At 42.0% G+C, this 13232-nt stretch overlaps 2 protein-coding genes across 2 annotated transcripts; both read right to left on the bottom strand.

The window, feature by feature from the left end:
* Positions 1-1460: 1460 nt before the first annotated feature.
* Positions 1461-4307, bottom strand: ccdc28b (coiled-coil domain containing 28B). Its single transcript, XM_070920908.1, has 5 exons — positions 4072-4307; positions 3295-3464; positions 2925-3079; positions 1641-1663; positions 1461-1515 (listed from the first exon to the last, which is right to left on the bottom strand). The coding sequence occupies exons 1-5, from the start codon at positions 4305-4307 to the stop codon at positions 1461-1463; spliced, it is 639 nt and encodes a 212-aa protein (XP_070777009.1).
* A 3049-nt stretch (positions 4308-7356) lies between these two features.
* Positions 7357-11893, bottom strand: tmem39b (transmembrane protein 39B). Its single transcript, XM_070920464.1, has 9 exons — positions 11799-11893; positions 10914-11109; positions 10492-10711; positions 10174-10257; positions 9628-9782; positions 8395-8728; positions 8095-8282; positions 7879-7999; positions 7357-7704 (listed from the first exon to the last, which is right to left on the bottom strand). The coding sequence occupies exons 2-9, from the start codon at positions 11042-11044 to the stop codon at positions 7471-7473; spliced, it is 1467 nt and encodes a 488-aa protein (XP_070776565.1). The 5' UTR covers positions 11045-11109; positions 11799-11893; the 3' UTR covers positions 7357-7470.
* Between the last annotated feature and the right edge of the window lie 1339 nt (positions 11894-13232).

The raw sequence follows: 13232 nt of genomic DNA, 5'->3' as shown, positions 1-13232 counted from the left end.
TTCTGTTTTATAGAATTGTAAATTGAATATCTTTGGGTTTAGGACTGTTGGTCTGACAAAACAAGACATTTGAAGGCACAGCCCTGGACTCCAGGATACTGGGATGGACATTTTTCAATATTTCCTGATGTTTTTTAGACTAAATGATAAATCAATGAATTGAGAAAATAATTGCAGCCCCACTGTGAAGGATCTTTGACAGAGTAACCAGAATAAGAAATGTGTTATGTCACTGTAGAGGCGATCCAGGCCATGGCTTTAAAAAGAGGTAGGCTTAGCAAGCAGTATAAAAGTCATATATTACATTTTTAATGTACCGAATGCACCAATGTTTTGACATGCTCTGATGTTTTTCAGTGATCACTAAGATCACTTTAATTGGCTTTTCAGGGATTAATTATTATGGCCATGGTACATCGCTGAATACAACATAAATCATAACCCCCCCTAAACTTTTAACTATGAAAGTAGCTGCCATTTTGAAATTGTACTGTACAGAGATTTATGCCAGCTGCATTACTCTGAATGTGCTGTCCAACACAGTGTAATGAGAGACAAGTGAATGTCAGACTGGAGTCCCTGTGACCTACATGTTACAGTAGGTGATTTTACAGCATTTCAGTAGCAGGGTGGACAATCCTCCAACTCAAGTTCTATTAAACCATCAGGATCAACAAATACAGTAGCTGGACTGCACATTGGCAAAACATATAACCCATTTTACAATCAAACATACATCTCCTCACATAGTCCCTTTTAAAATGCACAGTTGTAACAAAGGTTCACCCTGCTTTTATTAAATCCAGTCTGTTTTCCAGTATTAAACTTTAAGAGCAAACATATAAAAATGAGGGAGTGTATTCAGAATAATAGCAAAAGTGAAAACTCCCTTTTAAAGTTCTGAGCTAACCACAGTGGTGTGGTCGACAAGAGACAAATGTTTGCTACTATGGCAAATTCTTACCTTTGCTAACAGAGACAAATACCTTCAGAAATCATGCATAAGACAAGGCATAATATGAGATGATTCAAATTCTTAAACTGTCATGATGTGTGCTTTTTGTGATGGATGTTGGAACACAAACAGAGAACCAAAGACTACACCTGGATTCAGTCATTTGTTACCAAATGATGTAACTAATAACTGGAGCCAAGAACATGCTGAAAACTTTAAAACAGCATACTTCCTCTAACACTACTGTTCAGTAAACCCTCTGATCATTTCTTCTGCCGTGAATGAGGGGTTTATGATTTTGGTTGAGTGTTCATTTCATGCTCTGCTGCTTCGAGTCACTGTATTGTTCCCTCAGCGTCGCTGACCAAATGGAAAAATGGCCCCTCCTCCTGTGGATCGTTCCGTTCTGTTACTAAGGCAGCTGGATTAATGCCATGGCAACCTGGACTGGTTAGATGTTGGGAGAAGATCAGTGTGTGGTCGCCGTCCTCCACGCCTCACTTTATCAGGGACCAGATGTCTTGGGCAGATCCTGGTTCTCAGCCAAGTGGAGCTTTTGTCTGAACGCGGACACGTTAAGGATTTGTACAGGAGGACTGTGAAATGGAAACAGATTATTTAAATCTGCACCCGGAGTGCCAGGTGATTCCCATAAATAAACAGTCATTCGATTAGGAAAGGATACATTGAGGTGCTGAGCTCCTCCAGCTGCAGGGACAAATGAACAAATGGATGAGAGGTGTATCATAAAATAGAAACAGCCAAAAATAGAAAATGATGTGGCAGCACAAGGGACTAATCACTAAAAGTGATCATATTACATAACAGCCTGTATGTCAGGTCAATATTTGAATCAAACTCCCATCATCCGACTACATTGTTTACTAAAGCAAACGGTCAACTTCCCGTCTCATCCACACAAAGCAAAGTCACATCACATCCCATCTGCTCTGAGGCACAATTATCCACCGCTAGCAAGTATTCCTGGCAGCAGAATCTGTAATGAGCTGAAGGCTTTTTCTCACCTCCCTCACACATAACACTGCAGCTTCCCCACAGCCAGCATACCAGCCTCAGGCGTGGGTAACTAGGAGCCACACACAAACATGCTAACAATAGAAACTCTTTCAAGGCATTCTTGGACTACACATCACTGTTTGTGCTGGATAATATTTAACATTTAAACGTAGTAGAAACTCAGCAAAGTGTACAACAACTTTAACACTGCTTTATGCTTAACCTCAGGACAGTCTTCACTGTATTGTATATTTATTTCATCTGCTTTACTGGAAGGTTCACAGCCTAGAGTGAAAGGAAGAATAAATAGCTTTTGTGCATACTACAACATACTGTACTCATTAACACTGCACACATGTGATACATGCCTCCCTCTTGAGCATTGGAGCCACAAATGGAAGCATATTGCAGGATTCCACTGTACAATATTCCATCACACTTTGTTAGCAGTTAATAAGTAAACTGACGTGGCTCCCATGACCTAATAATTTAGTTTCTTCCTGGTTTGACCAAAAAATAAAAGTCAAACTGCATGCATTCATTTGAGAAACTGGACCTATAACAGAGGTTTGCTTGTCAGCTTGTTTTATTCTTATTTTTACTTGAAATGCCTCCCTGGTGAAATGGTGAAAACATTTCAGTGTTATGTGTAAGTGCTTTACTCCGTAGCCTCGGGCTTGACAGTTTGTAAAACCAACAGTGAAACCTGCCTCACTCTGATGCTGTTTCAGTGGCTTGTCCATCGTGGCAGAGACGATAATGAAACACACACACTGATTTCTTGTTATTTAGGAGGCAGTTTTGGCATGCATATGGTGACATTTAGAAAGGTACTGACTTTTCAAACATTCATACAGGTTTAACAGCTGGTGTAAAGATAATGGATCTCTATCATATCAAAAGAAAACAACATGGATGAGGATGACCCTGTGCTGCTGCGGTTGGTGCTTACGTTACAGAGCAGGTGCTCCAGGTTGTGGTCGGAGGCACACTTCCTCTGGTCCTCTGAAAGCTCCTCCACGTGGCTGTCGAGGCTGAAGTGCAGTCGTGCCAGCTTCTCCTGCATCTCACGCACATGCTCCAGCTGCTCGAAGGAGCACACCTTACCTAGAGTTCAACCACACAGGTGTGACGTCTCTAAGCCCCAAAGTGTCATCTCTTTAATTGCAGGAGAATTACAGCAAAGTCAAAAGTATTTCCATGGCAGCAGGTGTGTAAAAATAGCAACACAGCTATTTGATTTCAGCCTGATTAAGGTAACAAAGCCACTTTTTCAGCCCGTAACAGAATATTCCCTTGGTGGCCTCTCTAATCAATCTTACCAAACGCCTGTAGTTTGCCTGAGTGGAAGTCGTTGAGTAGGTTGAGGAGGCCTCCCTCCATCTCCCTCACGTCTGAGACATCTGTGAGGAAGGAGTGCTGCAGGGGGGAAGACTGCACTACTTTGCTGGGTCCTGCGGGCTGAGGGGCTCTGGGCTTCTCCTTGTGGGGCCTGAGGAAAAACAGACAGGAAACATCACATCCGTTGTTGTAACTGATTGAAAAATGTTTTTGTTTTGTTTTAAACCAGTCCTTCAATTGTCTCATCACACGCACACACAGCTGCAGCCTTACTTAGTCTGGTAGCTTATTGAGGCTAATGTTTTTTACGTAAATATTACTGTATAAAAGATATTACTGAGTCAGTCTGCTGACTTTATGACTTTTTAAATGCTGAACAGTAGCTTGCAAAATAGTGAGTGTAGTGTGTCTGATAGAGGGGCACTCTGGGACATGGACCACATATTGGCTACGGCTGGAGGTCCTATGTACATTGCATTGGTTGCATTTTATTTAAATGTAACAATGCCTATATGTATCCCCCTTGTCAAATAAGTGAATAAAATAAAAAATCTGGTAGTTACTGAATTTCAAGATCACATACACTTTTTCTACTATACTCAGACATAGCTGTGGTGGAGATGCTGCACACTGTACGTGATCTCACAGTATGTAAGCCAGCCAGTTCTCTGTATGAAAAAGAATGAGATGATAAGACAAAAACATTTGCAGCTACTGGTGTTTTCTGGAGGATTTTCCTGTTACGTTAAGAGACAAACCTGGTAGTCTTTGGTGGAGCTACGACGGCTGCGAACACCTCTTTGGGCTGTCCTGGTGCTCCTATGGACCGCTTAAACTTGCCTCTGTTCTTGGGGGAGGGGGGCTGCGGCAGACCGAGAGAGAAGGTGGCACTTTTGCTTGCAGGCAGGACGGAGAGTTTGCGGGGGTTGATGGGGGGAGGAGGGGGCTGGGGCAGAGACACCTTTGGGCTCCGCTTCTTGCGTTTGTCTTCCATTATTATTATTATTATTATTTTATCTTTAGAGTGAGGCTCTCTGGGGTGAGACGAGGGGGCACAGCCTGGGCTGGTGTTAAGGACGTCCTGAAAACAACAAAGGTAGGAAGTTCAAAACCAGAAGCCTTCCCCTCCCAGAAAAGGGCTCTGTGGAGGATCCTGACTGGGCCAAAATGAGTGCTGCAGCTCAGGATTCTTCAGTCTGCAAAATAACGCCAGCAATGCTTTCATTAGTTTAACAGCAGCCCCAGGTAATCACAACAATATATCTGTCACATAAAAATATACGTGCTACTACACTTTCATATTAAGTGACAGTGAGGAAGACTGTAGCACTGATCTACCCACCTAAATGGGATTGCATTTAGATGGAAGTTTTTAATAGAAAGCAATTTACTAGTTTTTTTCCCCCATAATGCTTCCCTGGTGTAAAAAGCTGGAGTGAAACAGCAGCCTAGGAAGATATTTTTAGAGCAGCTTCAAAGTGGAAAATAGAGAATATGAGCAAACTGAAAGAGGATGCATTACTGGTTTGAGGACATTTTCCAGCCAAACAAACAAATGATATGCTACACATATTATCAAGAAGTTTTTTAAAAAGCTGCACTGCAGTAGGCTTTGCTTTTATCTTTTACTACATGAATGACTGAAATGCACAGAAAGGTAATTGATTGAATTGCTGCACCAAGATGCAGAACATGAGTCCTACTACAAATGGACCAAATGCACACAGCTTTCAGACAAATGACTGAGGGAGAAAATCAATATATTGCATTATTTTTGGGACAGGCATGACAGGATAGTGCAGGTCAAAGGCCTTACCCTTATCTATTTACACTCTGGGAGTGACCATAAATAAACACATTTACAGTGTGAAGGATCCGGTTAAATAGAATAGACCTGCAATAAATTCAGATACTTTTATATTGAAGGTAGTATTACAGGACTTGTATTGGATTGCACTTGTTTGCTGTTCACTTATATATGTGGTGTTTTATATTAGGCTCTTAGTAGTTTTGCGGTGATATGAGTACCTTCACCCTCCTGCAGCAGTAGAGTGGCTGTTTATTATTATATTAACAGACCAAGTGAGTGCATTAATGTCTTTGTGATATGGGCACTGAGCCTATATCACGCTTTATCCCATTACAGTGGCTGAAATCATAATAGCTGTTATCTCCTCAACACTGCGCCAGCCTCCGTTCAAAGTAGAATCCAAAGATGGCCACTACAGTAATACACAGCGGCAACTTTATACGCTGAAATGCTTCTTTACTTGGATTGTATGAATACTGTGGGAAAGCCGATGTTAAGGACAATACGCACGAAGCGGTTTGTTACACCATTGTGTTAAATTCAGTGGGAGAGAAGACGCGTATACAAATGTATCGTCTACGAATGACACAAATAAGACTTACCGAATCAATTACGCACCGGAGAGCAAACCGGCTGGACACAGTGCCACATCTCTCCTCCTGCCGCTCAAAACGCTGAAGTACGCTTCATATGAACGAGGCTTTATAAACCACGGTGGAGGTGAAGTATCCCTGCAGCACCAGTGTAAATTACCGACGAAACGCAAAGCGCGGCATCGATGCGCTCGGCTCAGGCAGAGCTGTCGTCTTTATTATCCTTCTTAAAGGGCCAGTCCGCCCCGCCGAGCCAGGAGAGCAGCAGCCCTGCAGGGCAGTGTCGCTGTTTACTCCGCGGCCTGTCGTACAGGTGCTGCTGTGTACTGCTGATCACTGATCACGGGATGATGGCTCTTTGCATACTTATATCCTCTTCTACAGCACACAGGGTTTACCAGTACAGAGTTACTCGGGACCTGACAGGCCACATGGTGACGCCAGTGTTCCCCCATCTTTATTTACAATCCTCATCCCTTTCACTGACATCTTGATATAAGACAAGCATCACCAGTTCTGTTAATGATAAACCTCTATCAGTGGCTTTCCTTATATCTTATAAGACCCATTAACGGTTGTCTTCTGTCGAGTCAATTTGATTTATATAGCCCCAAATCACAAATTGGCCTCAAAGGGCGTCACTGTCTGTGCAGTACCTTCAACCCCCCCTTCAATGGGGGAAAAAGACAAGAAACTTCAAAAACAGAGGAGGGACCCAGTTATCTCAGTTTGGACTGCCTCACAGACTAAAGGGATGGAGTTTGAAAGACTTTTACCAGACAGGGAGGGTCGAATACAATAAGATACTGGCTTGTATTATGGGAAATGCACAATCTACCATTTTCTGTCTCTGGTAAATCCCCCAGCTTTATGAACAGTGAATACTATGGATGCAGAGAAAGGCCATGATGATATGAGTTTCATACACAACAAAATATCTATTTGTCACATTTTATTTCCGTTTAACTACGGAATGCTCAGGGTTGAAATTTCCGCACCAATGAATTTATAGCGTTGAAAATATTTGCTGTAAAAACTGTCCATATGAATCTATGTGGTTGGAATTATTTTGAAATTTTCCAGAGGGTAATTTTAAGTTTTGACTCTCATTTTGGGTTGACAGATTCAGATGGGTCCGGGTTTCCAGTCACTCATCTGAACTTCTCTTTATTTAGATAAAATGACAAATGAAAATTGAGCATTTTAATTTTTTTTTTTTTTCATAACTTGAATTTTCAAATCTATAAATAACCAACTGAATTTGAGCAACAGCTTATTTAAACACTTGACTTTTAAGTAGCTTAGAGCAAAACTTAAATTCAGTTAGATGGTTTTAAGTAAAAGGCTGTAAATTCAGTGATGTTTGAATTCCACAATTTAGTATTCAGTGGTGATTAATCAGGTATTCAGCATTAATAAAATTCAAATCCTTACAGCCTTTCGTTGCTTCCATATTAATTAAATTTTTTTTAAAAAAAGTCAATTTATTGCAGGTTGTCAACTGAAATTTACCCCTATTTGCTGAGGGATAGTTTAACTTTTGAATCACAGAGGCCTCTTGTGGTCAGAATGGAAACACATTTTAAAGCCAAATAAAACTCAAGCAAACCTTTAAAGTAATACAAAAATATTTCTTTTTATTATGGCAGATCAGAACAAAAACGTGACACAAAATGCAGTTTGTAGAAAAAATACAGAGCTCTTAGGCATGTTTGTGTTGTTCCTAAGCAAATGCGACCAACAATACCGGACGTCTAACTGACTTTCTGGTCTGATGAGCTGTTGGAGTACGAGTATGCCTTTCCTAGGACTATTCTGTCTCTGAGAAGCTTGAAGAAGGCGTAGTAGTTGCTGAAGAGAATCAGAGCCAGTGATATCGTCTGATGCCACTTTTCTGAACATATCAACGAGTAGAGCTGGTAGAATATCATGGCACCTTCCAGGATGATGAGTATGTTCAATATTCGTAAAGGCTTGTTGAAGAAGAACTAGGGGAGGGAAAGAGACAGGATGCAGTCAGTCATCAGATAACGCCTGTGCAAGCAGCTGCTCTTTTAAAATGCCACAAACATTTCTCAAAACAGGCTATGTCAGTGCAGGCTCTCAGAAATCTCTGGCGTCTGCTGTTGTTCTACAGGGCCTGTTAATTCAGGAATACTCACATAGAAGCGATAATGGGACACATCTGATGGGACTGCAACATTGTAGTGACCCATGGCCTTGTAGACGTTCTTATTGTGTTTGACCAGGACTCCCTGTGGCCACATGTACTCTTCCGTCCATCTGTGCAAAGAGAGACAGCAGAGGGAGATTAAGATCTGACTCCAATGAGTGCAAATGGACCTAAAGCCCAGTAATAAACTACGAGTGGTACATACATGTGCTGAAGAACATTGGAGCAGAGGGAGGGGTCTACTTTCTGCCAGCAGCCCAGGTGAGCTGCAGCTTTGTGAAGCAGGTCACAGTATCGAGGCGGCAACAAGTGCCTCATGAGGATGACTGACGTGCTGACCGACACCAGGATGAAGAGCTCACAAGACCAGCGCTTGTCCACATACTGTGTACTCTGAATGAAAATACATAGGTGGAAAAATATTACGACTTGTTATTAAAGCATATTAAGTTATGAAGTTTAAAAAGTTACAACTGAGACTTAGAGAAGTCCAACACTTTCTCACCTTGACAAACCAGACGGGTACGAAGGCCACATAGTAAGCACTGAGCATCGAGCTGACCAGCACCTCCTTCATCCTCCAGTTGAAGTCCATCTTCAGGTACTCGACCTCCTTGCGGATGAGATCCGGGGAGAGGCAGCAGGCATGCGTTGGCATGGCCTGGACGCCGTACAGCTGGCTGGTGTGCTGCTTCCATGTCTCCTTCAGCACCGTCAAATAGTCCCTGCCCCGGCCCACGCTGCCCACCTCCTTGGAGCCGATGCTGGCGATGGGGGAGAGCGGACCTGCTCGCCGGAAGTCACAGCTCAGCCGGAAGAATGGAATATACATCCCAAATCTGCAGAAAAACAACCGGTACAATTAACCTTTACAATACCTAAAGCCCTGCATCAACACTGCCAGGGTAGTTGGGTAAATATTCTCACACTGAACGTAATTTGTGACACAACAGCCGGCACTGATGTTAAACCCCAAATAAATATGGCTCGTCAACACCGACAGTGTACATAGTTTTGAATTGCAAGATTTTGTAAAACTGTGAGCCGAGAACAGGTTCACAAACCTGAATAATAGCACATTATTGTATCCTCTTTTGGTTTAACGTTAAGCGTGACTGTCTTCTGCACTTCACTGAGGATCAACTGCTTGCTAGGTGATAAACCAGGGCCACCCAAGCTGAAAATGTTTGCAAACACAGACACCATGGATAACAGTATCCAAACAACACACACCATCAGGCCTACCAGGAAATGAAGGGTACACGATTCAAGCTCCATTTCAACCTGCATTATGTTATCAATATTTAATAAACCAAATATGTTCCAATCAAAACTCTTCACTATAAAGCTCAAGGCACAACAAATGGCAAACATAACAAGATTTGAATGATCACTTTCATCATTCAAATCTTGGTTCAGACTACTTATAAGCAGCTTGTTTCAAATGTATTCAAACACATTTGATATGCAGCTGTATCGAATGTAGCTAATGATAGATGGGGACAATATGACAGCAAACATGCCAGCAGAAACCAAAACAGCTGAAGTTGGGTAACACAGACTATGAAATACAAGCAATAAACATTGGAACTTGCGTGTCAACTCAACATTTCAAGCACAGACTATTACAACACTGTTACCAAGAGAATCAGTGGAAGGAGACCGTGACCGCCCCTCAGCTATTAGGTGAAATGGTGGTATGATTACAGGCCGCTTTGTTCCTCCTGTGGACACTTACGGGTAGCAGAGGAAGAGCAGGCTGAGGACAGAGTAGGTTCTGAAGAGGTAAATGAGGGAGCGGCACAGGCTCCAGCCCGTCAGTGTTAGCACAGCGAACCGAGCCATCACTAGAAAGATAGAATGAGGGAAGGATAGTTTCCCACTCTGTGATGCCTGGGGGAGGGCACAGAAAAGTCAAATGCATTAATACAATTTGGCCATTACACCTTTATTCTACATAGAAACACAATCAAAGATATCAGAGAGAAACAAAGTGCAGCAAAAATGGACATCATCTTTAATATAATCCTTCAAAAGCAAATGGCACAGTGTGTTTCCTTGAGAATGTTTGGAAGCAGGGGTATATCTGAGGCTTGTAAACACAGTGCAGGACCCATTTCAAGATGTCCAGTATCTGCAGTAGTTTAAATCCTGTCTTTTGGACCTTTTTGGACCCTTGCATCAAATATAGAGTAACATGACTTGTGGTATTTTATATTTGAATGTATAGAGAAACAGGTCAAGAACAAATGCTTAATCGTGAAGCCAAAAATAGATTTCTTACCTCTTTAACAATTGCTGCAATTAACCTCCTGGCCAGTATGATGACAGTAAACACCAGCATGTTATAATCAATAAGGTGAAAGTTCTGTAAACAATAAGATTGATTCAGGATTACCACCACACTGACATTATTTTGTCAACATAAATAAGCTCTACAGAGCCAGTTTAGGCTACCAGCTAAATATGTTAATTTCAAAACAACAGAGATACTGTTGTCTATGGCAGCTCACACTCTAAAAACAAAACAACAGCTTAAAATAACACCTGATAACCATAATTAACATGGTCATCAGTCAGTAGCTGACCACTGAGGACTCACCAGTGATGTGTGTGAGGGAGGGTGTGACGGGGGGTACCACCACACAGTCTTGTAGATGTTGACGTAATGGACAAAGAGGGCAATGAGGTGGCAGAAGAAAAGATGGAGCTCAAACAGCACATTGCGATCCACAGACAACTCAGGGATCTTACAGTGCTTCAGAGGAACCACCGTCTGCGCAGCTAGTGGGGGGCTGGACATGCATGTTCCCGAACCATTCCTGCAGACAAAACAAAAAGCCCTTTATTATGGAGTATATTATTCTGTTATAATGTGGCATAACTGGAGTACAACGCATCCACGTAATTGTGCATTCCTGCAGCCCAGGTGGGAGGAAATCCTTCCCGACTCTCAGGCTGCAACATTCACTTCTTTACTCCCAGAGCATGTGTTTAGCAGCGGCATATCAGAGCTTGACTTGCCTTGTGCGAGATCGCACCCCTGTGACCGGGGAGCTGGTCGAGTGGTTGCCATTGCTGACCGAGCCCGGTTCACTGCTCAGTGGAGGTCTGCAGTATGTGGTACGGTTGGCCCCTCTCCTTCCACCAGCCATCGCAGACACACCCACGGCTCACGTCTATGTGTCTAGTTTTATGATTACTCTCCTCGTTCTTGTACCTGTTTACAGAAAGAGAGCAGGTCAGACACGCTGTAATGGGGAGGGCTGAACCTGGAATATCCAACTAATATGAATACACACGTCTTGAGTAAAGGGTGTAAATGAGTCTGTGATATGTGTCACGTAGGATAGAATTTACAGGCACAGCATCGATCAAGAGTTAGTTAGGAAATGAGGCTATATTTTGGTCAGTGATTGGATTAGACACTGAGCTGATACTGAAAGGAGTGGTGCACAGAGTCATAACAAACACAACAAAAACCTATCTTAAGATTTCTGCGCCAATCAAAGCACGTGCAAGGCCAACCAGATCAAACCATCTGCACAAATTCTCCCTCATAAATATGCATCACAAACAGCTGGCGTTAAACAAGTTTGCACTAGCTGCATAGCATCCCTTAATATGGTGCAAGTTTTGCGGAAGCTGGCACAACAAGCTAGCTTAGCAGCTACATCATTTGCTCTCTCCCCCCGGGTCAAATAGCTCACGAGAGCAGTGTCGGACACGGGACATGAGGCAGACTGCGAAAACAACGTGGACCTATACAATGAGCGACGGACACCAATGCCGCCGAGACCATGCTTGATTAAATACAAAGATTGAGGCCTAGGCTAACAGTATCTCTCACCAGCTAGCTAGCTTCCAAACAACCCACCAAACAGGCTTGACAAGAAAATGTAATCTTACCGATGGCAGTGCCTCTTGTCTTTGTCAGATGCTGCTCTGTTGCATTGATACTAAGTTAAACGCAACACATTTTCAGAATATTTATTGAAATACTGGCGTGTTTTTCTTTGAAATCACCGAAGACAGTCATTGTTGATGTGAGACCAGCCTCTGATTGACGGGGGCGCGGATATGTTTGCGACCTGTGGGAGGAGAGTCATTTAAAGGGCCATTCCGCCGATATTCAAGCGACGTCTTTCGATGATGGATAATGTACTTACACGTTACACACACTTACTTATGTCATACGATGTTATGTTATAAATTTACATGAAACTTTTAATTAATTAAAACTACAATACACTACAATACTGGAATAATACTGGAATATACAAGTACAGCTGAAATGATTAGTCGATTAAGCAATTAGTCGATTGACAGAAAATCAATTGGCATCTATTCTGATACTCGTTTAAATCCTTTTTCATGCAAAAACATTTCATTTTGAGGTTCACACTGTTGATTTGACAGAAAACATTGTGAAGGTGTCACGTTGGGTAATTGTGACTTTTTCAGAATTTTTACAAACCAAACAATTCATCAACTAATGGAGAAAATAATCAGCAGATTAATCCATAATGAAAATAATCATTAGTTGCAGTCCGATGCAAAATAGTTCAAAATGAGCTCCAACTCAACCAACTGCAACAGTAACATTCTTTTACATGAATGCATGTGTAATAATAATTTAATGACATGATATATAATAGTATAATAGTCACAGTATAATGTTTTCCTGATTATACTTATACTTATACTTAAGATTTTCATTGCAGGACTTCTACAGTGTGGTATTAGTACTTTTACTTAAGTAAATGATCGGAATACTTCTTCCACCACTGCTGTGTATACAATTCTGCTTGTAGTGTATCAAAAAAAAATTGGTTTGCTGCAACCTGTGCAGATTGTAGTGTCTCATCCATTATTTTAGACATTTTTGTTATTGACTGACTTTTCCTGACATTAAGCTCAAATGGTATATGGAAACTATTCTGGGAAAAGGCATGTGGAGTCTCATACTTTCCGAATTGGTTTGGGACACATTTAAAAGCGGAAATACATCTCAATTTTACCAATACAAAAATACGTACATCAGAACTTTCAGACTTCCTCTCACTGGTGCTTGTAGTGCCCCCCCCCCCCCACAGTCACCAGTCCTCTTCTGCTGACTCCACAGCACTGGCCCAGCTCTCCAAATCCCAACGCCCGCACAGGTTCAGGCATGGCAACAACATTTCTGAACTGGGTATTCAGGGAGGTAGTGTAAAACTTGGCACGGCCTATTATACCAACACGTAGGTTGTAAACTTGCTTGTCCCTGATCTTCAAATGGCATATAGTTATAGACTTCGGTCCAAACAAGACGACATACAGGAAATCAAAATAGACCATAGG

The sequence above is a fragment of the Enoplosus armatus genome, chromosome 15 (genome assembly GCF_043641665.1).
Source record: "Enoplosus armatus isolate fEnoArm2 chromosome 15, fEnoArm2.hap1, whole genome shotgun sequence".
NCBI classification, from domain to species: Eukaryota; Metazoa; Chordata; class Actinopteri; order Centrarchiformes; family Enoplosidae; genus Enoplosus; species Enoplosus armatus.
This window is presented reverse-complemented; position numbering and strand designations above follow the sequence as displayed.

Coding starts and splice junctions, on each gene's coding strand:
- tmem39b (XM_070920464.1), bottom strand. CDS start 11,044: ATGGCTGGTGGAAGGAGAGGGGCCAACCGTACCACATACTGCAGACCT. Junction 10,258..10,491: donor CTCCCTCACACACATCACTG/GTGAGTCCTCAG, acceptor TATTGTTTACAG/AACTTTCACCTTATTGATTA. Junction 8,283..8,394: donor TACCCGTCTGGTTTGTCAAG/GTGAGAAAGTGT, acceptor ATTTTCATTCAG/AGTACACAGTATGTGGACAA.
- ccdc28b (XM_070920908.1), bottom strand. CDS start 4,307: ATGGAAGACAAACGCAAGAAGCGGAGCCCAAAGGTGTCTCTGCCCCAG. Junction 3,080..3,294: donor AGGCAAACTACAGGCGTTTG/GTAAGATTGATT, acceptor GTTGAACTCTAG/GTAAGGTGTGCTCCTTCGAG. Junction 1,664..2,924: donor TGGAGCACCTGCTCTGTAAC/GTAAGCACCAAC, acceptor TTGTCCCTGCAG/CTGGAGGAGCTCAGCACCTC.